The following is a 26,642-nucleotide window of genomic DNA, read 5'->3' as shown; positions in this document are numbered from 1 at the left end:
CCCCGGAACTGCTGTGGCAAAGTCCCCTGCTCTGGGGATGCAGAATAGCTGCCCCTTGCCTGGCCCAGCAGAAATGGTGCCGGGAGAGGGGAGGGGACATCACTGAGAGTCATGTGCAAGCTAAGAAGCGGGTGGGAAGCATTTCCTTTTGCTGTGGGAGGTGGGGATGCATGTGGGTTACTTGGCGTGTTCCCCTTCTTTGGTGTCTTTTGAGAGAAAAGGGAAGGTGCTGCTCCTGGCAGGCCTGTGGGGAGAGCAGAGGGAGGCTTATAGGGAGAGGCACAGAGGGGTGTCAGCCTCCCCATCAGCCCCAGGGCTGGGGGCCAGCAACGGTATGAGGAAACTGAGGCCAGTCAGTCCTTGTCTCCACTGCTGGTGTGTCCAGGAGACCTTAACGCTGGCTGCCTGCAGCCACTCTGTGCCAGCCCTTCTCCCCAGGACAGCACTAGCGTCCTGGCCCCGGGGCTCCTCGAGCAACTCCAGCTGCTCCAGTAACGGAGCAGCCTGCTCTGAGTTGACACACATAGAAACAAGTATTCATTTATACCTCTCCTCAAGCATGCAATTGCTTCTTTGCTCTTCTCCAGAGATGTCCCTGCTCCCCAGGGAGCCTTTCCGCAGGTGAGCATGTCTGTGCTGGCCTGGCCAGCCAGTCCTGCACCCCTCCCCTGTGCTCCTCGCAGGGCCCGGGCTGGCAGTGGTGCTCTGAAGCATGAGTGAGCTGTGGGGCCGTGGAGTGACTCTGCACTGGCCGTGCAGGTCAGGGCAGGAAGCAGACCCAGCATGGCCCAGCACCTGACAACCTTCTCCCCAGGGACTGGGGCTGTGGAAGCTGCTCGGAGCAATCGCAGGGCATTTCAGATGGCTCAGGATGGTTCACGTGTCGTTTGATCCCGCCCATGGTTTTTCTTTGTAGGTGACATGACCTGCTCTCGAGGCTCCCTTCCCTGTGCCCACTGAGTCCCCACTGCCCTGCTGAGATTGCTGAGCTGTCATTTGGTGCATACTTCAGTTTAGCCCTTTACTTTTGGGTGACTCCACTTGTTTTTGTGAGTCTCCGCTCACTGCCCATCGCAGGCACACGCTGTCCCTGGAGACCCCCTGTGCTCTCCAGGCAGCTCCATGTTCCCTTCCAGAAGGACAGGCATCTGTCACCAGCCACGTCATAGGGGAGACAGTCCTCAGGAGACACTTCTTGACCTCTCACTCTCTCCAAGGGCACTGGGCACCCACAAGTGAGGGCTCCATCCAGCCCTCTTTCCCTAAAACATCACCCTGTGAGCACATGCCCCCTTGCCCATGGAAAGCCCAAGCACAGCAGCAGGGCCTTTTTGGGTGCAAATCCCTGAGCACATTCCTGGCTCCAGTTTGGGAAGAAGATCGCACCTTTCGGGCACAGTACTGAGAAAATCCCCTTTTATTACAGAGATGCTACTTGGGAGGCCAGCTCTGATGCAGTGGTTGGCAGATTTACAGAAAGCCTCTTGGTCAAACCGATGGGGTTTGTGCCTCTGGAGAAGGGATGAATGCAAACATTTGTGTTGTTAAGGAATAGCAAACTGAAACTGTCTAGAGGTAGCCGCTTAGCACAACTTCTCTAAAACTTGCTTAGCATGAGGAGCTAAATTTGCTGAAGCCTTAGGCCGCACTTAGAGAAAATAATGACCTTTTCCTTAGTCCAGGGAGAAAAGGGCCTCAGAGCTGGTTCCAGCTGGGAAGATAAGGAAGCTACAAGCAGTCTGCATTCCTGCATCTCACACTCCCAAAGGGAGGATGTCAAGGCTGTGAAATAAGACCAGTGCAGGGCATCAGGACCTTGAGGGACAAAGCCTCAGCTCACTGCTGGGGCAGTGTTCATTGTAATGATTTGGAATCACCTCCTCCTCCTCCTCAGGACCTTGAGAGACAACAGTAAGACCCAACAAGAACAGAGGTACAACCGTCTGCAGAAACCACAACAGTAAAGATAAGGGAGAAGAACAGCCTGCCGAGGAGCAACGATGAGACCCAACGAGGAGCAGGAGACCCCAGACCTAAAAATGACTATTGGTCTGAACTACCGCGTGAGGGGTGGGAAACTTCATTGGAAGAAGCTCTAATTGCCCAGGGATGTCTTTGTTCGGGGTCCCTCTTTGGAGGCACCCACCTTGAGCTGTAATTACGGCACGCGTGTAATTAAAATTTAATTATTTAATTGGCTTTGATTTGGCTCTGAACTTTTCTGCTGGAACCTGGGGTCGGGCCCTGTTACGGTGGCCGGCGAGCCTCACTTCCCTAACAGCTAGGGCCCAGGTTATGAGGGGCCCAGGCGTCCGGGCTCTGTCCCCAGCTGCCTGCTCCCCCCTGCCACCCATAACGCAGATCTGAGGGGCCCAGGCGTCCGGGAGCGAGCAGTTCTCCCAGGTGTCCCAGGGGCCCAGGCGTCCGGGTACCCAATGCTCTGAGGGGCCCAGGCGTCCGGGAGGGACCCAGGTGTCCCGGAGTGACTGGATTCTCCCAGGGGCCCAGGCGTCCGAGGGGCCCAGGCGTCTGAGAGGGGCCCAGGCGTCCGGGTACCCAATGCTCTGAGGGGCCCAGGCGTCCGGGAGGGACCCAGGTGTCCGGGAGTGACTGGATTCTCCCAGGGGCCCAGGCGTCCGAGGGGCCCAGGCGTCTGAGAGGGGCCCAGGCGTCTGGGAGCAAGCAGTTCTCCCAGGTGTCCCAGGGGCCCAGGCGTCCGGGTACCCAATGCTCTGAGGGGCCCAGGCGTCCGGGAGGGACCCAGGTGTCCCGGAGTGACTGGATTCTCCCAGGGGCCCAGGCGTCCGAGGGGCCCAGGCGTCTGAGAGGGGCCCAGGCGTCCGGGTACCCAATGCTCTGACGGGCCCAGGCGTCCGGGAGGGACCCAGGTGTCCGGGAGTGACTGGATTCTCCCAGGGGCCCAGGCGTCCGAGGGGCCCAGGCGTCTGAGAGGGGCCCAGGCGTCTGGGAGCAAGCAGTTCTCCCAGGTGTCCCAGGGGCCCAGGCGTCCGGGTACCCAATGCTCCCAGGGGCCCAGGCGTCCGGGAGGGACCCAGGTGTCCCGGAGTGACTGGATTCTCCCAGGGGCCCAGGCGTCCGAGGGGCCCAGGCGTCTGAGAGGGGCCCAGGCGTCCGGGTACCCAATGCTCCCAGGGGCCCAGGCGTCCGGGAGGGACCCAGGTGTCCCGGAGTGACTGGATTCTCCCAGGGGCCCAGGCGTCCGAGGGGCCCAGGCGTCTGAGAGGGGCCCAGGCGTCCGGGTACCCAATGCTCCCAGGGGCCCAGGCGTCCGGGAGGGACCCAGGTGTCCCGGAGTGACTGGATTCTCCCAGGGGCCCAGGTGTCCGAGGGGCCCAGGCGTCCGAGAGGGGCCCAGGCGTCCGGGGGTGTCTCAGGCAGCAGAGGCACACGAGGGGCCCAGGCGTCCGGGCCGCCCTGTCCATGGCTCCGGGGGCACCTGGATGTCTGGGCGTCCCGGACGCCTGGGCCCCTCGGACGCCTGGGTCCCACCGGACGCCTGGGCCCCTCGGAGAACTGAGTTGCTCCCGGACGCCTGGGCCCCTCTGGGACTGGTTCATCCCGGACGCCTGGGCCCCTCCAAGAATTGGGGCATCCCCGGACGCCTGGGCCCCTCGGAGGATCAGGTTGTCCCCGGACGCCTGGGCCCCCGGGAGAATCAAGACACTCCAGGACGCCTGGGCATAATGCGGCATAATCCCCTCCCCCCCCCCCCCCCGGTACAGCGGGCCCAGGCGTCCGGGCACCCCCCCAACCCCCCCCCCCGCGTTAGTGTCTGAGGGCCCCGGGTGTCCGGGCTGCCCCGCTTCTCCCAGGGGCCCAGGCGTCCGGGGGAATCCAGGCCCCCGGGGTCCCAACTCCCTGAGGGGCCCAGGCGTCCGAGGGGCCCAGGCGTCCGGGCCAACCGAATCCGGAGGCTCCTAAAGGGCCCAGGCGTCCGGGAGGGGCCCAGGCGTCCTCTGTACATGGGGAAGGGGGGGTTTTGGCTGGGGATGCCCTCGGACGCCTGGGCCCCTCATGGGTGCTGGGGAGGGGCCTCGGGTGGGGGCGGAGCAGGACGCCTGGGCCCCCCAGAGGCCCCCGGACGCCTGGGCCCCTTGTCCGTGATGGGAGGGGCCTGGTGCCATCGGGGGGGGGGCCCAGGCGTCCGAGGGGCCCAGGTGTCCTGCAGAGACACAATTCACCGATGGGCCCAGGCGTCCGAGGGGCCCAGGCGTCCGGGGGAGTGACGCAATTCGGGGAGGGGCCCAGGCGTCCGGGTACCCAATACTCTACAGGGCCCAGGTGTCCGAGAACGACAAACTCTGAGGGGCCCAGGCGTCCGGGGGCAACGGGGGGACCCAGGCGCCCGGTGGGCCCAGGCGTCCGGGGAACCCCCCCAATAGCCGACACCCCCCAACTCGAGTCCGAGGAATCCAGGCAACGGAGGGGCCCCGGCGTCCGGGGCGCTCCCCGCCACCCCCCTCCCTTCCCCTGCATGGAGGGCCCAGGCGTCCGAGGGGCCCAGGAGCTCGGGGGTGGGGGGGCCCAGGCGTCCTGGAGTGCCTCAGTTGCCCAATTGGCCCAGGCATCCGGGGGGCCCAGGCGTCCGAGGGGCCCAAGCGTCCTGAAGTGACACAATTCACAGAGGGGCCCAGGCGTCCGAGTGACCGGGGCATCCAGGAGTGACCCAGTCCTTCGAGGGGCCCAGGTGTCCGAGGGGCCCAGGCGTCCGGGTACCCAATCCTCTGAGGGGCCCAGGCGTCCGGCGGATCTGGGAGCGACTCAGTTCCCCAATGGGCCCAGGTGTCCGAGGTTCCCATGCGCCCTGACGCCTGGGCCCCTTCCCCGGACGCCTGGGCCCCTGAGACGTTTCGGTCACCTTCCCGGACGCCTGGGTCCCCCGGACACCTGGGCCCCTCGGACACCTGGGCCCCTCGGATGCCTGGGCCCCTCAGAGAACAGAGGTGCTCCTGGACGCCTGGGCCCCTTGGAGATTTGGGTGCCCCCAGGACGCCTGGGCCCCTTGGACAACGCAGCCCAAGCACTGTCCCCCCCCCCCGCATGAGGGGCCCAGGCGTCCGGGCTCCATCCCCAGCTCCCCCCCCCCGCCCCTATAACCTGGATCTCAGGGGCCCAGGTGTCCGAGCACCGCCCCCCCCATCGCCCCCTGTACGGAGGGGCCCAGGCGTCCGGGAGGGGCCCAGACATCTGTGGCGGCCAATTCTCTGAGGGGCCCAGGCGTCCGGGTGCAACTCAATCCTCTGAGGGGCCCAGGCGTCCGAGGGGCCCAGGAGTCCAGGGGATGCAATTCTCTGAGGGGCCCAGGCGTCCGAGCACCCCCCCCAACCTTGTTTGCAGAGGGCCCAGGCGTCCGGGGGACCCAGGTGTCCGGGGGGCCCAGGCGTCCGAGCACCCCCCACCTCCCTCCGTTGCCCCCTGTACGGAGGGGCCCAGGCGTCCGGGGGACCCAATGCTCATCCCGGACGCCTGGGCCCCTCCTGGACACTGCGGAGGGGCCTCGGGTGGGGGCGGAGCAGGACGCCTGGGCCCCCCAGAGGCCTCCGGGCCCTGGGACGACCCCGGACGCCTGGGCCCCCAGGACACCTGGGCCCCTGGGAGAACCGGAATGGCCCCGGACGCCTGGGCCCCTCTGCGCCCTCCGGCACCTCGAACGGCCCCGGACGCCTGGGCCCCTCGGACAGCACAGCCCAAGCGCTGCCCCCCCCCCCCAACTTGTCTGTGAGGGGCCCAGGCATCCGGGGGCATCAGGAGGGCCCAGGCGTCCGGGGGGGCTGAATTTTCTGAGGGGCCCAGGCGTCCGGGCAATCCGGCACCTGGGGTCCCAATTCTGCGAGGGGCCCAGGCGTCCGGGAGCGACTGAAACTCTGAGGGGCCCAGGCGTCCGGGGATGACCTGATTCTCCCAGGGGCCCAGGCGTCCGAGGGGCCCAGGCGTCCGGGGGCATCGGGAGGGCCCAGGCTACGAGGGGCCCAGGCGTCCGGGTGCCCCCAGTGCTGCCCCCCCACACACCATGTCCGAGGGGCCCAGGCATCCGGGAGGGGCCCAGGCGTCCGGGAGCATCCAAGGGGCCCCGGCGTCCGGGTGCCCCCGTGCGGCCGCCGCTGCTCCCTGCACAGGGGGCCCAGGCGTCCGAGGGGCCCAGGCGTCCAGGAGTGACCTGAGTCCCTGAGGGGCCCAGGCGTCCTGGGCCAAGCCAAGTCTCCCAGGGGCCCAGGCGTCCGGGGTGCCAATTCAACGAGGGGCCCAGCTGTCCGGGAGGGGCCCAGGCGTCCGGGCCGCCCTGTCCATGGCTCAGGGGGCGCCTGGATGTCTGGGCCCCCCGGACGCCTGGGCCCTCTGGGTGGGGGGGGGGAGCGGAAGAGCTACTGGGGGGGGCCCGGACGCCTGGGCCCCTTGGAGAATTGGGTCCCCCGGACGCCTGGGCCCCTTCGTACAGGGGGCAATGGGGGGGGTGGAGGCTGCTCGGACGCCTGGGCCCCTCGGATCCGGGATATTGGGGGGGGGGGGCAGATGGGGATGGAGCCCGGACGCCTGGGCCCCTCAGACATGGTGTGGGGGGGGGCAGCACTGGGGGCACCCGGACGCCTGGGCCCCTCCCGGACGCCTGGGCCCCTCAGAGAATTGCATCGCTGCAGGACGCCTGGGCCCCTGGGAGAAGCAGGTGGCCCCCGGACGCCTGGGCCCTTCGAACATGGTGGCGACAGTCCAGGGGCTCCTGAGGGGCCCAGGCGTCCCAGGGGCCCAGGCGTCCGGGGGCAACCGAGTTCTCTGAGGGGCCCAGGCGTCCGGGGGACCCAATTCTCCGGAGGGCCCAGGCGTCCGGGCCCCCCCCAATAGCTCCTCTGCTCCTCCCCGCACAGAGGGCCCAGGCATCCGGGAGCATCCGAGGGGCCCAGGCGTCCGGGCACACAGAGGCCTTCAGGGGCCCAGGCGTCCGGCTTGGCCCCCCCCCCAAACTGCCCCCAAGGCCCCCCCGGACGCCTGGGCCCCTCGTAGCCTGGGCCCCCGGGGGGGGGGGGGGTGTTGGGCTGAGGAGCGGCCCCAGGACGCCTGGGCCCAGGCGTCTGGGAGCACCAGAGGGGCCCAGGCGTCCTGTCCCCCCCCCCAACCCTTGCACAAGGGGCCCAGGCGTCCTGGCGCTGCTCCCCAGCCCAACCTCCCCCAAGGGGGCCCAGGAGTCCGGGCACCCCCAGTGCTGCCCCCCCCCCCCGCCATGCCCGAGGGGCCCAGGCGTCCGGGCTCTGTCCCCAGCTGCCCCCCCCATAACCCGGCTCTGAGGGGCCCAGGCGTCCTGGAGTGACCCAGTTCCCTGAGGGGCCCAGGCGTCCGGGGACGGCCCAGTTCACCAAGGGCCCTGGCATTGAGGGGCCCAGGCGTCCGGGATGGCAATTCTCCCAGGGGCCCAGGCGTCCTGGGGGCCCAGGCGTCCGGGGGCGACGTGAGTCTCTGAGGGACTCAGGTGTCCGAGGGGCCCAGGCGTCCGGGAGCGACCTGATGTTCTGAAGGGCCCAGGCGTCCGGGGGAGACCCAATCCTCCCAGGGGCCCAGGCGTCCGAGTGACCAGGGCACCCAGGAGCGACCCAGTCCTTCGAGGGGCCCAGGCGTCCGAGGGGCCCAGGAGTCCGGGGACATCGGGAGGGCCCAGATGTCCAAGGGGCCCAGGCGTCCGGGAGCGACCTGCTCCTCTGAGGGGCCCAGGCGTCCGGGAGTGACTGGATTCTCCCAGGGGCCCAGGCGTCCGGGGACGACCCAGTTCTCCAAGGGGCCCTGGCATCTGAGGGGCCCAGGCGTCCGGGTCCCCCACGTCTCCAAGGGGCCCAGGCGTCCGGGAGCAACTCAGGTCTCTGAGGGGCCCAGGCGTCCGAGGGGCCCAGGCGTCCGGGACGCCCAGACATCCAGGTGCCCCCTGAGCCATGGACAGGGCGGCCCGGACGCCTGGGCCCCTCCCGGACGCCTGGGCCCCTTGGTGAATTGGGACCCCGGACGCCTGGGCCCCTTGGAGGGTCGGGTCGCTCCTGGATGCCCTCGTTGCTCGGACGCCTGGGCCCCTCGGACGCCTGGGCCCCCTGCGCACAGGGCGGGCAGCTCTTGCTGGGTGCCCGGACGCCTGGGCCCCTCGGACGCCCCCAGCGCCCGGGTCACTCCCCTCCCCTTGTTCAGAGCGGGCCCAGGCGTCCGGGGGACCCAATTCTCCGGAGGGCCCAGGCGTCCGGGCCCCCCCTCAATAGCTTCTCCGCTCCCCCCCCCCCCCCCGCGCAGAGGGCCCAGGCGTCCGGGAGCATCCGAGGGGCCCAGGCGTCCAGGGACACTCAAGGGACCGGAGGGTGCAGAGGGGCCCAGGCGTCCGGCTCGGCCCCCCCCCCCCAAACTGCCCCCAAGGCCCCCGGACGCCTGGGCCCCTCCAGTGCCCCCAGGTACCTCCAGCACCAGCGCCCAGTGCACCCAGTGTCCCCAGTGTCCGCCAGTGCCCCCAGTGCCCCCAGTGCCCCCACCGTCCCCCCAGTGCTCCCAGTGTCCCCAGTGCCCTCCCCAGTGCTCCCAGTATCCCCCAGTGCCCTCCCCAGTGTCCCCCAGTGCTCCCAGTGTCCCCCCAGTGTCCCCAGTATCCCCCAGTGCCCTCCTCAGTGCTCCCAGTGTCCCCAGTATCCCCCCAGTATCCCTCAGTGCCCTCCCCAGTGCTCCCAGTGCTCCCAGTGTCCCCCCAGTGTCCCCCAGTGCCCTCCCCAGTGCTCCCAGTGCTCCCAGTATCCCCCAGTGTCCCCCAGTGCCCTCCCCAGTGCTCCCAGTGCTCCCAGTGCCCTCCCCAGTGCTCCCAGTGTCCCCCCAGTGTCCCCCAGTGCCCTCCCCAGTGCTCCCAGTGCTCCCAGTGCCCTCCCCAGTGCTCCCAGTGTCCCCCCAGTGTCCCCCAGTGCCCTCCCCAGTGCTCCCAGTGCTCCCAGTGCCCTCCCCAGTGCTCCCAGTGTCCCCCCAGTGTCCCCCAGTGCCCTCCCCAGTGCTCCCAGTGCCCCCAGTATCCCCCAGTGTCCCCCAGTGCCCTCCCCAGTGCTCCCAGTGCTCCCAGTATCCCCCAGTGCCCTCCCAAGTGCTCCCAGTGTCCCCCAGTGGCCTCCCCAGTGCTCCCAGTGTCCCCCAGTGCCCCAACTTCCCCCCGGGGGGGGGAACTACAGCTCCCAGCATGCCCCGCGCCCCGCCTCCCGCCCTTCCCGCCTCCGCGCCAGGGGGCGGGGCCTGGAGCCACGAGGGGCGTGGCCTGGGGCGCGGGGGGCGTGGCCAGGAGCGGGGCGGCCCGGGGCGGGCGGGGGGGGAGGAGGGAGCTGGGGGCGTGGCCTGGCGGTGCGGGGGGCGTGGCCTGGCCAGGGAGCGGGGAGGGGAGTGGGCGTGGCCTGGAGGTGGGGGGCGTGGCCAGGAGCGGGGCGGCCCAGCGCGGGCGGGGGGGGGAGGAGGGAGCTGGGGGCGTGGCCTGGCGGCGCGGGGGGGCGTGGCCAGGAGCTGCCAGGCGCGGGCGGGGGGGAGGAGGGAGCTGGGGGCGTGGCCTGGCCAGGGAGGGGGGGAGTGGGCGTGGCCTGGCGGCAGGGGGCGTGGCCAGGAGCGGGGCGGGCGGGGGGGGGAGGAGGGAGCCGACGGGCGGGGCGCGGCGCGGGGGGGGGGCGGCGCCGTGACGTCACTTCCCGTCGTGCCCCGCGCCGCCGCCAAGATGGAGGAGATCGGGATCCTGGCGGAGAAGGCGCAGGTGCGGCCCGGCCCCCCCCCCACCCCCCCGCGACCCCCCCCCGGGACCCCCCCGACCCCCCCCGCCCCCCAGGGACCCCCCCGCCCCCCCCGGGACCCTCCCAGCCCCCCCCCGCGCCCCGCCCGGGCCCCCCCGCGCTGCCGAGTCACGGCGGGACCCGCCGGCCTCCCCCCCCGCCCCCCCCGCAAGGGGCCCAGGCGTCCGGGTGCCCCCCCCCAATGAGGGGCCCAGGCGTCCCGGTGGCTCCTCCCCTTCTTCCCCCCCCCAATGAGGGGCCCAGGTGTCCCCAGCCCCCCCCCCAGCGAGGGGCCCAGGCGTCCGGGTGTCCCCAGCCCCCCCCCAGCGAGGGGCCCAGGCGTCCGGGTGCCCCCCCCAGCGAGGGGCCCAGGCGTCCGGGTGCCCCCCCCCATGAGGGGCCCAGGCGACCCGGTGGCTCCTCCCCTTCTTCCCCCCCCCCCAGCGAGGGGCCCAGGCGTCCGGGTGCCCCCAGCCCCCCCCCATGAGGGGCCCAGGCGTCCCACTGGGTCCTGCCCCCCCCGCAAGGGACCCAGGCGTCCGGGTGCCCCCCCCCAGCGAGGGGCCCGGGCGTCCAGGTGTCCCCAGCCCCCCCCCAGTGAGGGGCCCAGGTGTCCGGGTGTCCCCAACCCCCCCCATGAGGGGCCCAGGCGTCCGGGTGCCCCCCCCCAATGAGGGGCCCAGGCGTCCGGGTGTCCCCAACCCCCCCCAGCGAGGGGCCCAGGCATCCGGGTGCCCCCCCCAGCGAGGGGCCCAGGCGTCCGGGTGTCCCCAGCCCCCCCCCATGAGGGGCCCAGGCGTCCCGGTGGCTCCTCCCCTTCTTCCCCCCCCCAGCGAGGGGCCCAGGCGTCCAGGTGCCCCCCCCAGCGAGGGGCCCAGGCGTCCGGGTGTCCCCAGCCCCCCCCCATGAGGGGCCCAGGAGTCCCAGTGGCTCCTCCCCCCACACACATTGGGCCCAGGCATCCGGCTGCCCCCCCCCATGAGGGGCCCAGGCGTCCAGGTGTCCCCACCCCACCCCCCAATAAGGGGCCCAGCTCCCACCATACCCTCCCCTTCGGACCCCCCCCGCCCCGGGGGGCCCAGGCGTCTGGGTGCCCCCATTCACGGATCACAAGTGTCCAGGGGGGGCCCAGGCGTCCGGGGGGGGGCAGGCATCTGGGGGGGGCCCAGGCATCCGGGAAGGGTCCCAGGCACCCAGGGAGGGTCTCAGGCATCCGGGAAAGGGCCCAGGCATCCGGGAAAGGGCCCAGGCATCCGGGAAAGGGCCCAGGCATCCGGGAGGGGCCCAGGCGTCCGGGGAGGGGGCCCAGGCGTCCGGGAAAGGACCCAGGCGTCCGGGAAGGGGCCCAGGCGTCCGGGAAGGGGCCCAGGCGTCCGGGAAAGGGCCCAGGCATCCGGGGGGGGGACCCAGGCGTCCGGGAGGGGCCCAGGCATCTGGGAAGGGGCCCAGGCGTCCGAGGGACCCAGGCGTCCGGGCGCCCGCAGGAGGAGCTGCCGGCGTTGGCCGCCCCCCGCCCCCAGCCCGGCCTCTCCTTCCTGGTGCCGGAGCCCGAGGACCTGGAGGACCTCTACAGCCGCTACAAGGTGGGGGCGGGGGGGGGGCACCCCGGGGTGGGGGGGGCACCCATGGGTGGGGGGGTCCCCATGGCCTCGAGGAGGTCCCATGGCCTCAAGGTGGAGGATCTCCATGGGTTTGAGGGGGTCCCACAGTTTTGGGGGGTCTCCATGGCCTTGAGGAGGTCCCATGGCCTCAAGGTGGAGGATCTCCATGGGTTTAGGGGGGTCCCACAGTTTTGGGGGGTCTCCATGGCCTTGAGGAGGTCCCATGGCCTCAAGGTGGAGGATCTCCATGGGTTTGGGGGGGTCCCACAGTTTTGGGGGGTCTCCACGGCCTTGAGGAGGTCCCATGGCCTTGAGAAGGTCCCATGGCCTCAAGGTGGAGGATCTCCATGGGTTTGGGGGGGTCCCACAGTTTTGGGGGGTCTCCATGGCTTCGAGGAGGTCCCATGGCCTTGAGAAGGTCCCATGGCCTCAGGGCGAAGGATCTCCAAGGGTTTGGGGGGGTCCCACAGATTTGGGGGGTCTCCATGGCCTTGAGAAGGTCCCATGGCCTCAGGGTGGAGGATCTCCAAGGGTTTAGGGGGGATCCCTCAGATTTGGGGGGTCTCCATGGCTTCGAGGAGGTCCCATGGCCTTGAGAAGGTCCCATGGCCTCAGCGTGGAGGATCTCCAAGGGTTTGGGGGGGATCCCTCAGATTTGGGGGGTCTCCATGGCCTCAAGGAGGTCCCATGGCCTTGAGGAGGTCCCATGGCCTCAGGGTGGAGGATCTCCAAGGGTTTGGGGGGGTCCCACGTCCTTGAGAGGGTCCCATGGCCTTGAGGAGGTCCCACGTCCTTGAGAAGGTCCCATGGCCTCAGGGTGGAGGATCTCCAAGGGTTTAGAGGGGTCCCCGTGGCCCCGAGGAGCATCTCCTGGCCCCGGAAGTGTCCCCACGGCCCCGAGGAGCGTCTCCCGCCCTCGGGGACCGCCCCGTGTCCCCCCGGGGCCACGCCGTGACGCCGGCGTCCCCGCAGAAGCTGCAGCAGGAGCTGGAGTTCCTGGAGGTGCAGGAGGAGTACATCAAGGACGAGCAGAAGAACCTCAAGAAGGAGTTTCTCCACGCCCAGGAGGAGGTCAAGCGCATCCAGAGCATCCCCCTGGTCATCGGGCAGTTCCTCGAGGCCGTCGACCAGAACACGGCCATCGTGGGCTCCACCACAGGTGGCCCTGGGGACGCGGCGGGGGACGGGGACGGCCGCCACGGGTGGTTTGGGGGGAACGAGGACGGTTGTGGAGGGCTGGAGGTGGCCCTGAGCCAACAGGGGTCATGGGGACGTCGAGATGGACGTCAGGGGACAACCGGAAGACGACAGGGATCATGGGGACGTAGAGATGGACGTGGGGGGACAACCAGAAGAGACCAGGGACCATGGGGACGTCGAGATGGGCGTGAGGGGACAGTTATCTTGGGGACATGGGGACAACCAGAAGAGATCAGGTGTCATGGGGACGTAGAGATGGACGTGAGGGGACAGTTATCTTGGGGACATGGGGACAACTGGAAGAAGACAGGGACCATGGGGACATCGAGGTGGACGTGAGGGGACAGTTATCTTGGGGACATGGGGACAACCAGAAGAGATCAGGTGTCATGGGGACATAGAGATGGATGTCAGGGGACAACTGGAAGAGACCAGGTATCACGGGGACTTAGAGGTGGACATGAGGGGACAGGTTTTTTGGGGACAACCAGAAGAGACCAGGGATCATGGGGACGTAGAGATGGACATGAGGGGACAGTTACCTTGAGGACAACCAGAAGAAGACAGGGATCATGGGGACGTAGAGATGGACATGAGGGGACAGTTATCTTGGGGATGTGGGGACAACCAGAAGAGACCAGGTGTCATGGGGACGTAGAGATGGACGTGAGGGGACAGTTATCTTGGGGACGTGGGGACAACCAGAAGAGACCAGGTGTCATGGGGACGTAGAGATGGACGTGAGGGGACAGTTATCTTGGGGACGTGGGGACAACCAGAAGAGACCAGGTGTCATGGGGACGTAGAGATGGACGTGAGGGGACAGTTATCTTGGGGACGTGGGGACAACCAGAAGAGACCAGGGATCATGGGAACGTAGAGATGGACATGAGGGGACAGTTATCTTGGGGACATGGGGACAACCAGAAGAAGACAGGGACCATGGCGACGTCGAGGTGGACGTGAGGGGACAACCAGAAGAAGACAGGGATCATGGGGACGTCGAGGTGGACGTGAGGGGACAACCAGAAGAAGACAGGGATCATGGGGACGTAGAGATGGACGTGGGGGGACAGTTACCTTGGGGACATGGGGACAACCAGAAGAGACCAGGGATCATGGGGACGTAGAGATGGATGTGAGGGAACAGTTATCTTGGGGACATGGGGACAACCAGAAGAGAGCAGGGATCATGGGGACGTTGAGGTGGATGTGAGGGGACAGTTACCTTGGGGACAACCAGAAGAAGACAGGGATCATGGGGACGTAGAGATGGACGTGAGGGGACAACTGGAAGAGACCAGGTATCACGGGGACTTAGAGGTGGACGTGAGGGGACAGGTTTTTTGGGGACAACCAGAAGAGACCAGGTGTCATGGGGACGTAGAGATGGACGTGAGGGGACAGTTATCTTGGGGACCTGGGGACAACCAGAAGGGACCAGGGATCATGGGAACGTAGAGATGGATGTGAGGGGACAGTTATCTTGGGGACATGGGGACAACCAGAAGAAGACAGGGACCATGGGGACGTCGAGGTGGACGTGAGGGGACAACCAGAAGAAGACAGGGATCATGGGGACGTAGAGATGGACGTGGAGGGACAGTTGTCTTGGGGACGTGGGGACAACCAGAAGAGACCAGGGATCATGGGGACGTAGAGATGGACGTGAGGGGACAGTTATCTTGGGGACGTGGGGACAACCAGAAGAGACCAGGTGTCATGGGGACATAGAGATGGACGTGAGGGGACAGTTTTTCTGGGGACAACCAGAAGAGACCAGGGATCATGGGGACGTAGAGATGGACGTGGAGGGACAGTTGTCTTGGGGACATGGGGACAACCAGAAGAGACCAGGTGTCATGGGGATGTAGAGATGGATGTGAGGGGACAGTTATCTTGGGGACATGGGGACAACCAGAAGAGACCAGGGATCATGGGGACGTAGAGATGGACGTGAGGGGACAGTTACCTTGGGGACAACCAGAAGGGACCAGGGATCACGGGGACACGGTGGTGGCCACGAGGTTCAGGAGACCTTCATGAAGGACCAAGGGGGACGCAGGGACCTCCACGAGGGGCCGTGGATGTCCTTAAACGGCCGGAGGAGGTACAACGTGACCGGCCGGGTGGGGACACCAGCGAGGGGACCCTTGGGGACACCCGTGTCCCCCCCCCCGCAGGGTCCAACTACTACGTGCGGATCCTGAGCACCATCGACCGGGAGCTGCTGAAGCCCAACGCCTCGGTGGCCCTGCACAAGCACAGCAACGCCCTGGTGGACGTCCTGCCGCCCGAGGCCGACAGCAGCATCATGATGCTCACGTCAGGTGGGCCGCCTCCGCGGGGACCTCCGGGGCGTGGCCGCGCCCGGGAGAAGGTCCTCAGGGCTTGGTGTTGGGGTGGTGGGAGGAGAAGACCTCGTGGTGACACCAGGCTGGGGAGATGCTGGTGCGCTGGAGACCTGGGATCTCCAGAACCAGGTCTTGAGATCGGCAAGACCAGTATCTAGGTGGTGGCCAAGCCCTGGAGATGTTCGTCAAGGCTTGATGTTGGGTTGTGTGGTTTTATTGACACCGTTGATGGTGGGAGGAGAAGACCTGCTGGTGACACCAAGCTGGGGAGATGCTGGTGCGCTGGAGACCAGGGATCTCCAGAACGAGGTCTTGAGGGTGGAGATCAGCAAGACCAGTATCTAGGTGGTGGCCAAGCCCTGGAGATGTTCTTCAAGGCTTGGTGTTCGGGTGGTGGGAGGAGAAGACCTCGTGGTGACACCAGGCTGGGGAGATGCTGGCGCGCTGGAGACCAGGGATCTCCAGAACCAGGTCTTGAGATTGGCAAGACCAGTATCTAGGTGGTGGCCAAGCCCTGGAGATATTCTTCAAGGCTTGACGTTGGGTTGTGTGGTTTTATTGACACCGTTGATGGTGGGAGGAGAAGACCTGCTGGTGACACCAAGCTGGGGAGATGCTGGTGCGCTGGAGACCAGGGATCTCCAGAACGAGGTCTTGAGGGTGGAGATCAGCAAGACCAGTATCTAGGTGGTGGCCAAGCCGTGGAGATGTTCTTCAAGGCTTGGTGTTGGGGTGGTGGGAGGAGAAGACCTCGTGGTGACACCAGGCTGGGGAGATGCTGGTGCGCTGGAGACCAGGGATCTCCAGAACCAGGTCTTGAGATTGGCAAGACCAGTATCTAGGTGGTGGCCAAGCCCTGGAGATGTTCTTCAAGGCTTGACATTGGGTTGTGTGGTTTTATTGACACCGTTGATGGTGGGAGGAGAAGACCTGCTGGTGACTCTAAGCTGGGGAGATGCTGGCGCGCTGGAGACCAGGGATCTCCAGAACCAGGTCTTGAGATCAGCAAGACCAGAAGTCCAGGTGGTGGCCAAGCCCTGGAGATGTTCGTCAAGGCTTGACGTTGGGTTGTGTGGTTTTATTGACACCGTTGATGGTGGGAGGAGAAGACCTGCTGGTGACACCAAGCTGGGGAGATGCTGGCGCGCTGGAGACCAGGGATCTCCAGAACCAGGTCTTGAGATCGGCAAGACCAGTATCTAGGTGGTGGCCAAGCCCTGGAGATGTTCCTCAAGGCTTGATGTTGGGTTGTGTGGTTTTATTGACACCATGGATGGTGGGAGGAGAAGACCTGCTGGTGACACCAAGCTGGGGAGATGCTGGCGCGCTGGAGACCTGGGATCTCCAGAACGAGGTCTTGAGGGTGGAGATCAGCAAGACCAGTATCTAGGTGGTGGCCAAGCCCTGGAGATGTTCTTCAAGGCTTGACGTTGGGTTGTGTATTAACACCATCGATGGTGGGAGGAGAAGACCTGCTGGTGACACCAGGCTGGGGAGACGCTGGTGCGCTGGAGACCAGGGCTCTCCAGAGCTGGACCATGATGGTGAAGAGCAGCCTGACGCGGTCCAAGTGGGAGAGGAGGGTGGACCAGGCATCTCCAGAGGTTTCTTCCCCACCACCCCTGGTTGGAGGTGTGGCAAGGGCCGTGGAGGTGGTGGACCTCCATCTTGGAGACCCCCAACCTTCATCATGACGAAGCTCTTGGGTGACCTGCTGTGGTTGGAGATGCCTTGAGGTGGCGGTGGGACCAGGGACCTCCTGTCTCTGCTGCCCTGGGTGGGGTGGAGCCAGGCCCAACCCATGGAGGTGGTGGACCTCCATCTTGGAGGCCCCCAACCTTCATCACGATGAAGCTCCTGGGTGCCCTGCTGTGGTTGGAGATGCCTTGAGGTGGCGGTGGGACCAGGGACCTCCCGGCCGAGGTCCCCAGCACCCTTGGGTGCCCCGTTGACCCCCCCCCGGCCCCCCCGTTGCAGACCAGAAGCCCGACGTGATGTACGCCGACATCGGCGGCATGGACATCCAGAAGCAGGAGGTGCGCGAGGCCGTGGAGCTGCCCCTCACCCACTTCGAGCTCTACAAGCAGGTGGGGGCACCCTTGGGTGGGGGGGGGGGGGGGGGGACGCCTGGGCCCCGCCGTGACGCCCCGGTGGCCCTGCCGTCCCCCCAGATCGGCATCGACCCCCCCCGGGGCGTCCTCATGTACGGTCCCCCCGGCTGCGGCAAGACCATGCTGGCCAAGGCTGTGGCCCACCACACCACAGGTGGGCACCCATGGGTGGGGGGGGTGGGATGAGGGACACCGGGGTGCTGGGGGGGTCTTTGGGGTGGTGGGGGGCACCCAAGGGTGACGGGAGCACCTGGGGGCGGTGGGGGGGTCCTAGGGGTGCTGGTGGTACCCGAGAGTGACAGGGGCACCCAAGGGTGGTGGGACACCCAAGGGTGACGTGGGGGTCCTTGGGGTGGTGGGGGGCACCCAAGGGTGACGGGACACCCAAGGGTGACGTGAGGGTCCTTGGGGTGCTGAGGGGCACCCAAGGGTGGTGGGGCACCCAAGGGTGACGTGGGGGTCCTTGGGGTGGTGGGGGGCACCCAAGGGTGACGGGAGCACCTGGGGGTGCTGGTGGGGTCCTAGGGGTGCTGGTGGCACCCGAGAGTGACAGGGGCACCCAAGAGGGGACCCGAGGGTGATGGGACACCCAAGGGTGACGTGGGGGTCCTTGGGGTGGTGGGGGGCACCCAAGGGTGACGTGGGGGTCCTTGGGGTGCTGAGGGGCACCCAAGGGTGGTGGGACACCCAAGGGTGATGTGGGGGTCCTTGGGGTGGTGGGGGGCACCCAAGGGTGACAGGACACCCAAGGGTGACATGGGGGTCCTTGGGGTAGTGAGGGGCACCCAAGGGTGGTGGGACACCCAAGGGTGATGTGGGGGTCCTTGGGGTGGTGGGGGGCACCCAAGGGTGCTGGGACACCCAAGGGTGACATGCGGGTCCTTGGGGTAGTGAGGGGCACCCAAGGGTGGTGGGACACCCAAGGGTGACATGGGGGTCCTTGGGGTAGTGAGGGGCACCCAAGGGTGGTGGGGCATCTGAGAGTGACAGGGGCACCCAAGGGGGGACCCAAGGGTGACGTGGGGGTCCTTGGGGTGGTGGAGGTCACCCAAGGGTGACAGGGTCACGTGGGGTGGTAGTGGCAGGTCCTTAGGGTGTTGAACGGTCCCCAGAGGTGCTGGTGGCACCCAAGGGTGATGGGGTCACGTGGGGTGGCAGTGGCAGGTCCTTAGGGTGGCGGAAGGTCCCCAGAGGTGCTGGTGGCACCCAGGGGCTCCTGGGCCACCCATGGGTGCTGGGGAGACCTCCTTGGACGCCAAGGGGTCCCCAAGCCCAACGGGGCCGGGAGACGCCTCCACCCGGACGCCTGGGTCCCCACGTGTCCCCCCGAGCCGTGGTGGGACCGGGGGGCACCCATGGGTGCCTGACGCCCCGCCGTGGGTGCCCCCAGCGGCCTTCATCCGGGTGGTGGGCTCGGAGTTCGTGCAGAAGTACCTGGGCGAGGGCCCGCGCATGGTGCGCGACGTCTTCCGCCTGGCCAAGGAGAACGCGCCCGCCATCATCTTCATCGACGAGATCGACGCCATCGCCACCAAGCGCTTCGACGCCCAGACCGGCGGTGAGGGGGGGGCGTCGGGGGGCACCTCGGGGTGCGGGGGGGCACCTCGGGGTGGGGGGGGGCACCTCGGGGTGGGGGGGGTGGGACGGGACCTTCTCAGCACCTCGGGGTGGGAGGTGGCACCTCGGGGTGGGAGGTGGGACAGGACCTTCTCAGCACCCTGGGGTGGGGGACGTGGGATGGGGACCCTGGGGTGGGAGGTGGCACCTTGGGGTGAGGGAGGTGGGACAGGACCTTCTCAGCACCCTGGGGTGGGGGACGTGGGATGGGGACCCTGGGGTGGGAGGTGGCACCTTGGGGTGGGAGGTGGCACCGTGGGGTGAGGGAGGTGGGATGGGACCTTCTCAGCACCTTGGGGTGGGGGACATGGGATGGGGACCCTGGGGTGGGAGGTGGCACCTCGGGGTGAGGGAGGTGGGACAGGACCTTCTCAGCACCTTGGGGTGGGGGACGTGGGATGGGGACCCTGGGGTGGGAGGTGGCACCTCGGGGTGGGGGGGGCACCTTGGGGTGAGGGAGGTGGGACGGGACCTTCTCAGCACCCTGGGGTGGGGGACGTGGGATGGGGACCCTGGGGTGGGAGGTGGCACCTCGGGGTGGGAGGTGGCACCTCGGGGTGAGGGAGGTGGGACAGGACCTTCTCAGCACCCCGGGGTGGGGGGCGCGGGGTGGGGACCCTGGGGTGGGAGGTGGCACCTTGGGGTGGGAGGTGGCACCTCGGGGTGAGGGAGGTGGGACAGGACCTTCTCAGCACCCTGGGGTGGGGGGCGCGGGGTGGGGACCCTGGGGTGGGAGGTGGCACCTCGGGGTGAGGGAGGTGGGATGGGACCTTCTCAGCACCCTGGGGTGGGGGACGTGGGATGGGGACCCTGTGGTGGGAGGTGGCACCTTGGGGTGGGAGGTGGCACCTCGGGGTGAGGGAGGTGGGACAGGACCTTCTCAGCACCCTGGGGTGGGGGATGTGGGATGGGGACCCTGGGGTGGGAGGTGGCACCTCGGGGTGGGAGGTGGCACCTCGAGGTGGGGGAGGTGGGACGGGACCTTCTCAGCACCCCGGGGTGGGGGGCGCGGGGTGGGGACCCGTCAGCACCCACCGTCCCTCCGCAGCCGACCGCGAGGTCCAGCGCATCCTCCTGGAGCTCCTCAACCAGATGGACGGCTTCGACCAGAACGTCAACGTCAAGGTGGGTGTCACGGGGGTCCCCTGGGTGCCATGGGGGTCCCCTGGGTGCTGAGGGAGGTCCCCTGGGTGCCACCTCCTAGATAATCACGGTGACGAACCAGATGGACCAGAAGGAACCTTGGTTGCCACCAAGGAACCACGGTTGCCATGAAGGAACCATGGGTGCCACCAAGGAACCATGGTTGCCCTGAGGGAACCGTGGGTGCCGAGGGAGGTCCCCTGGGTGCTCTGGGTGTCCCCTGGGTGCTGAGGGAGGTCCCCTGGGTGCCACCTCCCAGATGATCATGGTGACAAACCAGATGGACCAGAAGGAACCTTGGTTGCCACCAAGGAACCACGGGTGCCATGAAGGAACCTTGGTTGCCACCAAGGAACCGTGGGTGCCCTGGGAGGTCCCCTGGGTGCTCTGGGTGTCCCCCTGGGTGCCATGGGGGTCCCCTGGGTGCTCTGGGTGTCCCCTGGGTGCTGAGGGAGGTCCCCTGGGTGCCACCTCCCAGCTGATCACAGTGACAAACCAGATGGACTAGAAGGAACCTTGGTTGCCACCAAGGAACCACGATTGCCATGAAGGAACCATGGGTGCCACCAAGGAACCATGGTTGCCCTGAGGGAACCATGGGTGCCGAGGGAGGTCCCCTGGGTGCTCTGGGTGTCCCCTGGGTGCTGAGGGAGGTCCCCTGGGTGCCACCTCTCAGATGATCATGGTGACAAACCAGATGGACTAGAAGGAACCTTGGTTGCCACCAAGGAACTGTGGGTGCCATGAAGGAACCTTGGTTGCCACCAAGGAACCGTGGGTGCCCTGGGAGGTCCCCTGGGTGCTCTGGGTGTCCCCCTGGGTGCTCTGGGTGTCCCCTAGGTGCCGAGGGAGGTCCCCTGGGTGCCACCTCCCAGATGATCATGGTGACGAACCAGATGGACCAGAAGGAACCTTGGTTGCCACCAAGGAACCACGGGTGCCATGAAGGAACCTTGGTTGCCACCAAGGAACTGTGGGTGCCCTGGGAGGTCCCCTGGGTGCTGTGGGTGTCCCCTGGGTGCTGAGGGAGGTCCCCTGGGTGCCACCTCCCAGATGATCACAGTGATGAACCAGATGGACTAGAAGGAACCTTGGTTGCCACCAAGGAACCACGGGTGCCATGAAGGAACCTTGGTTGCCACCAAGGAACCGTGGGTGCCCTGGGAGGTCCCCTGGGTGCTCTGGGTGTCCCCCTGGGTGCCATGGGGGTCCCCTGGGTGCTCTGGGTGTCCCCTAGGTGCCGAGGGAGGTCCCCTGGGTGCCACCTCCCAGATGATCACAGTGATGAACCAGATGGACTAGAAGGAACCTTGGTTGCCACCAAGGAACCACGGGTGCCATGAAGGAACCTTGGTTGCCACCAAGGAACCGTGGGTGCCCTGGGAGGTCCCCTGGGTGCTCTGGGTGTCCCCCTGGGTGCCATGGGGGTCCCCTGGGTGCTCTGGGTGTCCCCTAGGTGCCGAGGGAGGTCCCCTGGGTGCCACCTCCCAGATGATCATGGTGACGAACCAGATGGACCAGAAGGAACCTTGGTTGCCACCAAGGAACCACGGGTGCCATGAAGGAACCTTGGTTGCCACCAAGGAACTGTGGGTGCCCTGGGAGGTCCCCTGGGTGCTGTGGGTGTCCCCTGGGTGCTGAGGGAGGTCCCCTGGGTGCCACCTCCCAGATGATCACAGTGACAAACCAGATGGACTAGAAGGAACCTTGGTTGCCACCAAGGAACCACGGGTGCCATGAAGGAACCTTGGTTGCCACCAAGGAACCGTGGGTGCCCTGGGAGGTCCCCTGGGTGCTCTGGGTGTCCCCCTGGGTGCCATGGGGGTCCCCTGGGTGCTCTGGGTGTCCCCTGGGTGCTGAGGGAGGTCCCCTGGGTGCCACCTCTCAGATGATCATGGTGAAAAACCAGATGACAAACCAGATGGACCAGAAGGAACCTTGGTTGCCACCAAGGAACCGTGGGTGCCGCGGGAGGTCCCCTGGGTGCTCTGGGTGTCCCCCTGGGTGCCATGGGGGTCCCCCGGGTGCTGAGGGAAGTCCCCCGGGTGCCCCCGCGCGCAGGTGATCATGGCCACCAACCGGGCGGACACGCTGGACCCGGCGCTGCTGCGGCCCGGCCGCCTCGACCGCAAGATCGAGTTCCCGCTGCCCGACCGGCGCCAGAAGCGGCTCATCTTCTCCACCATCACCGGCAAGATGAACCTCTCCGAGGAGGTCGACCTCGAGGACTGTATCCTCCGGGGACGCCGTGGGGACATCGCGCGGGGACACCGCGGGGACACCCAGCACGTCCTGGGGAGATGGAGGACTTGAGGAGATGGAGGACATGGGGACGTGGGGGGGACCTGGGGAGATGGAGGATGGTGGGACCCCAGGGGACATCGGGGACCCCAGATGGACGGGGGGACCTTTGGGGACATTGAGGACCCCAGGGGACATCAGGGACCCCAAAGGGACAAGGTGGACCCCAGGGGACATAGGGGACCCCGGGGACAGGCGAGACCTTTGGGGACATCAAGGACCCCAAAGGGACTGGGGGGACACTGGGGACCCCAGGGGACAGGAGAGATCTTTGGGGACAGAGGGGACCCTAAATGGACAGGAGAGACCTTTGGGGACATCGGGGACCCCAAAGGGACAGGGGGGACCCCAGGGGACAAGGGAAGACCTGCAGGGACCCCAGGGGACAGGGGAGACCTTTGGGGACAGAGGGGACCCCAAAGGGATGGGGGGGGACATTGGGGACCCCAGGGGACATTGGGGACCCCAAAGGGATGGGGGGGACCCTCAGGGGCATCAGGGACCCCAGGGGACAGGAGAGACCTTTGGGGACATCGAGGACCTCAGGGGACATTGGGGACCCCAAAGGGACAGGGGGGACCCCAGGGGACAAGGGAGACTTTTGGGGACCTCAGGGGACATTAGAGACCCCAAAGGGACAGGGGAGACCTTTGGGGACATCAGGGACCCCAAAGGGACAAGGGAGACCTTTGGGGATGCCAGGGACCCCAAAGGGACAGGGGTGACCCTTGGGGACATTGGGGACCCGCAGGGGACATCAGGCACCCCAAAGGGACAGGAGGACCCTTGGAGACCCCAGGGGCCACCAGGTTCCCCATGGGGATGAGGGGACCCTGAGGCACCCGGGGGGGCCGTTGGGGACACGGGGGACCTTGGGGACACCGGAGGGGACATGGGGGACCCCAGGGGACATGGGGGACACAGGAGGGGACATCGGGGACACCTACCCGGCCTTTTCCCTGACACCCCCAGACGTGGCCCGGCCGGACAAGATCTCGGGGGCCGACATCAACTCCATCTGCCAGGAGGTGGGTGACGCGGGGACACGGGGGACATGGGGACACCGGGGGGACGGGGACACCGGGGGGGGACGGGTGCCTTGCACCCCCTTGGCAGGGTGACGGGGGTGACACAGGCGCCATCTCACCACGTCCCCAACCAGGGGAGGTGGCACAGGTGCCATTTTGTCATGTCCCCAACCAAGGGAGGTGACGCAGGTGCCACTTAGCCGTGTCCCCAACCAAGGGAGGTGACACAGGCACCATCTCACCACGTTTCCAACGAAGGGAGGTGACACAGGTGCCATCTCACCACGTCCCCAACCAGGGGAGGTGACACAGGTGCCATTTTGTCATGTCCCCAACTAAGGGAGGTGACACAGGCACCATCCCACCACGTCCCCACCCAGGGGAGGTGACACAGGTGCCATCTCACCACGTCCCCGCCCAGGGGAGGTGACACAGGTGCCATCTTGCTGTGTCCCTGGCCATGGGAGGTGACACAGGCGCCATCTCACCACGTTCTTGACCACGGGAGGTCACTCAGGCGCCATCTCACCATGTCCCCAACCAAGGGAGGTCACTCAGGTGCCATCTCAACGTGTTCTTGACCACGGGAGGTGACACAGGTGCCACTTAGCCGCGTCCCCGCCCGGGGAGGTGACACAGGTGCCATCTCACCACGTCCCCAACCAAAGGAGGTGACACAGGCGCCATCTCACCATGTCCCCAACCAAGGGAGGTCACTCAGGTGCCATCTCACCACGTTCCTGACCACGGGAGGTGACGCAGGTGCCACTTAGCCATGTCCCCAACCAAGGGAGGTGACACAGGCACCATCTCACGACGTTCTCGACCACGGGAGGTGACACAGGTGCCATCTCACCATGTCCCCGCCCAGGGAAGGTGACACAGGTGCCACTTCGCTGTGTCCCCAACCAAGGGAGGTGACACAGGCACCATCTTACCACATCCCCAACCAAGGGAGGTCACTCAGGTGCCATCTCACCACGTTCTCGACCACGGGAGGTGACGCAGGTGCCATCTCGCCGCGTCCCTTCCCAGGGGAGGTGACAGAGGTGCCACTTCGCTGTGTCCCCAACCAAGGGAGGTGACACAGGCAGCATCTTACCACATCCCCAACCAAAGGAGGTCACTCAGGTGCCATCTCACCACATCCCCAACCAAGGGAGGTCACTCAGGTGCCATCTCGCCACGTTCTCGACCACGGGAGGTGACGCAGGTGCCACTTAGCCGCGTCCCCAGCCACGGGAGGTGACACAGGCGCCATCTTACCACATCCCCAGCCAGGGGAGGTGACACAGGTGCCACTTCGCTGTGTCCCCAACCAAGGGAGGTGACACAGGCACCATCTTACCACGTCCCCAACCAAGGGAGGTCACTCAGGTGCCATCTCGCCACGTTCTCGACCACGGGAGGTGACGCAGGTGCCACTTGGCCGCCTCCCCGCCCAGGGGAGGTGACGGAGGTGCCATCTTGGTGTGTCCCCAACGAGGGGGGGTGACGCGGGTGCCCGGTGTCCCCGTGTCCCCGCAGGGCGGCATGCTGGCGGTGCGGGAGAACCGCTACATCGTGCTGGCCAAGGACTTCGAGAAGGCCTACAAGACCGTCATCAAGAAGGACGAGCAGGAGCACGAGTTCTACAAGTGACACCGCGGGGACGGGGACGGGGACGGGCCCTGCTGCCACCGCCACCGCCCCCCCCAATAAACCCGGCCCCCGCCCGCCCCTGTCTGCCTGCGACTCCTTGGGGATGCGGGGACATGGGGACAGCGCTGGGGATGTGGGGATGATCCTGGTGGTGGCCCTGGGGACTTGGGGACAGGGCTGGGGACATGGGGGTGGCCCTGGGCACTTGGGGACAGGGCTGGGGACATGGGGGTGGCCCTGGTGGTGGCCCTGGGGACTTGGGGACAGCGCTGGGGACATAGGGGTGGCCCTGGGGACTTGGGGACAGTGCTGGGGACATGGGGGTGGCCCTGGGGATGTGGGGGTGGCCCTGGTGGTGGCCCTGGGGACTTGGGGACAGGGCTGGGGACATGGGGGTGACCCTAGGGGATGTGGGGACAACCTTGGTGGTGGCCCTGGGGACATGGGGACAGTGCTGGGGACATGGGGGTGACCCTAGGGGTGGCCCTGGGGACTTGGGGACAGCGCTGGGGACATAGGGGTGGCCCTGGGGACGTGGGGACAACCCTGGTGGTGGCCCTGGGGACAAGGGGACAGTGCTGGGGACATGGGGGTGACCCTAGGGGTGGCCCTGGGGACTTGGGGACAGTGCTGGGGACATGGGGGTGGCCCTGGGGATGTGGGGACAACCTTGGTGGTGGCCCTGGGGACATGGGGGTGACCCTAGGGGTGGCCCTGGGGACTTGGGGACAGTGCTGGGGACATAGGGGTGGCCCTGGGGATGTGGGGACAACCTTGGTGGTGGCCCTGGGGACATGGGGACAGTGCTGGGGACATAGGGGTGGCCCTGGGGACGTTGGGACAACCTTGGTGGTGGCCCTGGGGACATGGTGGTGACCCTAGGGGTGGCCCTGGGGACTTGGGGACAGTGCTGGGGACATGGGGGTGGCCCTGGGGATGTGGGGACAACCCTGGTGGTGGCCCTGGGGACTTGGGGACAGTGCTGGGGACATGGGGGTGACCCTAGGGGTGGCCCTGGGGACTTGGGGACAGTGCTGGGGACATAGGGGTGGCCCTGGGGATGTGGGGACAACCTTGGTGGTGGCCCTGGGGACATGGGGACAGTGCTGGGGACATGGGGGTGACCCTAGGGGTGGCCCTGGGGACTTGGGGACAGTGCTGGGGACATGGGGGTGGCCCTGGGGATGTGGGGGTGGCCCTGGTGGTGGCCCTGGGGACTTGGGGACAGTGCTGGGGACATGGGGGTGACCCTAGGGGTGGCCCTGGGGACTTGGGGACAGTGCTGGGGACATGGGGGTGGCCCTGGGGATGTGGGGGTGGCCCTGGTGGTGGCCCTGGGGACTTGGGGACAGTGCTGGGGACATGGGGGTGACCCTAGGGGTGGCCCTGGGGACTTGGGGACAGTGCTGGGGACATGGGGGTGGCCCTGGGGATGTGGGGACAACCTTGGTGGTGGCCCTGGGGACATGGGGGTGACCCTAGGTGTGGCCCTGGGGACTTGGGGACAGTGCTGGGGACATAGGGGTGGCCCTGGGGATGTGGGGACAACCTTGGTGGTGGCCCTGGGGACTTGGGGACAGTGCTGGGGACATGGTGGTGACCCTAGGGGTGGCCCTGGGGACTTGGGGACAGTGCTGGGGACATAGGGGTGGCCCTGGGGATGTGGGGACAACCTTGGTGGTGGCCCTGGGGACTTGGGGACAGTGCTGGGGACACGGGGATGATGCTGGTGATGGTCCTGTAGACTTGGGGACAGTGCTGGGGACATGGGGGTGACCCTAGGGGTGGCCCTGGGGACGTGGGGACATGGGGACAGTGCTGGGGACAGGGGGGTGACCCTAGGGGTGGCCCTGGGGACGTGGGGACATGGGGACAGTGC

The 26,642-nt window shown here is 67.2% G+C and overlaps 1 protein-coding gene across 1 annotated transcript; it reads left to right on the top strand.

The window, feature by feature from the left end:
- The first annotated feature begins 9,649 nt into the window (after nucleotides 1–9,649).
- Nucleotides 9,650–24,838, top strand: PSMC4 (proteasome 26S subunit, ATPase 4). The gene is made up of 11 exons (XM_064504557.1): nucleotides 9,650–9,751; nucleotides 11,252–11,350; nucleotides 12,341–12,527; nucleotides 14,752–14,898; nucleotides 16,900–17,009; nucleotides 17,094–17,187; nucleotides 18,424–18,591; nucleotides 19,699–19,775; nucleotides 21,855–22,023; nucleotides 23,067–23,122; nucleotides 24,650–24,838. Exons 1-11 carry the CDS (start codon nucleotides 9,716–9,718, stop codon nucleotides 24,761–24,763), a joined length of 1,257 nt encoding a protein of 418 aa, XP_064360627.1. The 5' UTR covers nucleotides 9,650–9,715; the 3' UTR covers nucleotides 24,764–24,838.
- The last annotated feature ends 1,804 nt before the right edge of the window (nucleotides 24,839–26,642 follow it).

Source organism: Dromaius novaehollandiae, unplaced genomic scaffold, assembly GCF_036370855.1.
Source record: "Dromaius novaehollandiae isolate bDroNov1 unplaced genomic scaffold, bDroNov1.hap1 HAP1_SCAFFOLD_41, whole genome shotgun sequence".
Taxonomy (NCBI): Eukaryota; Metazoa; Chordata; class Aves; order Casuariiformes; family Dromaiidae; genus Dromaius; species Dromaius novaehollandiae.
This window is presented reverse-complemented; position numbering and strand designations above follow the sequence as displayed.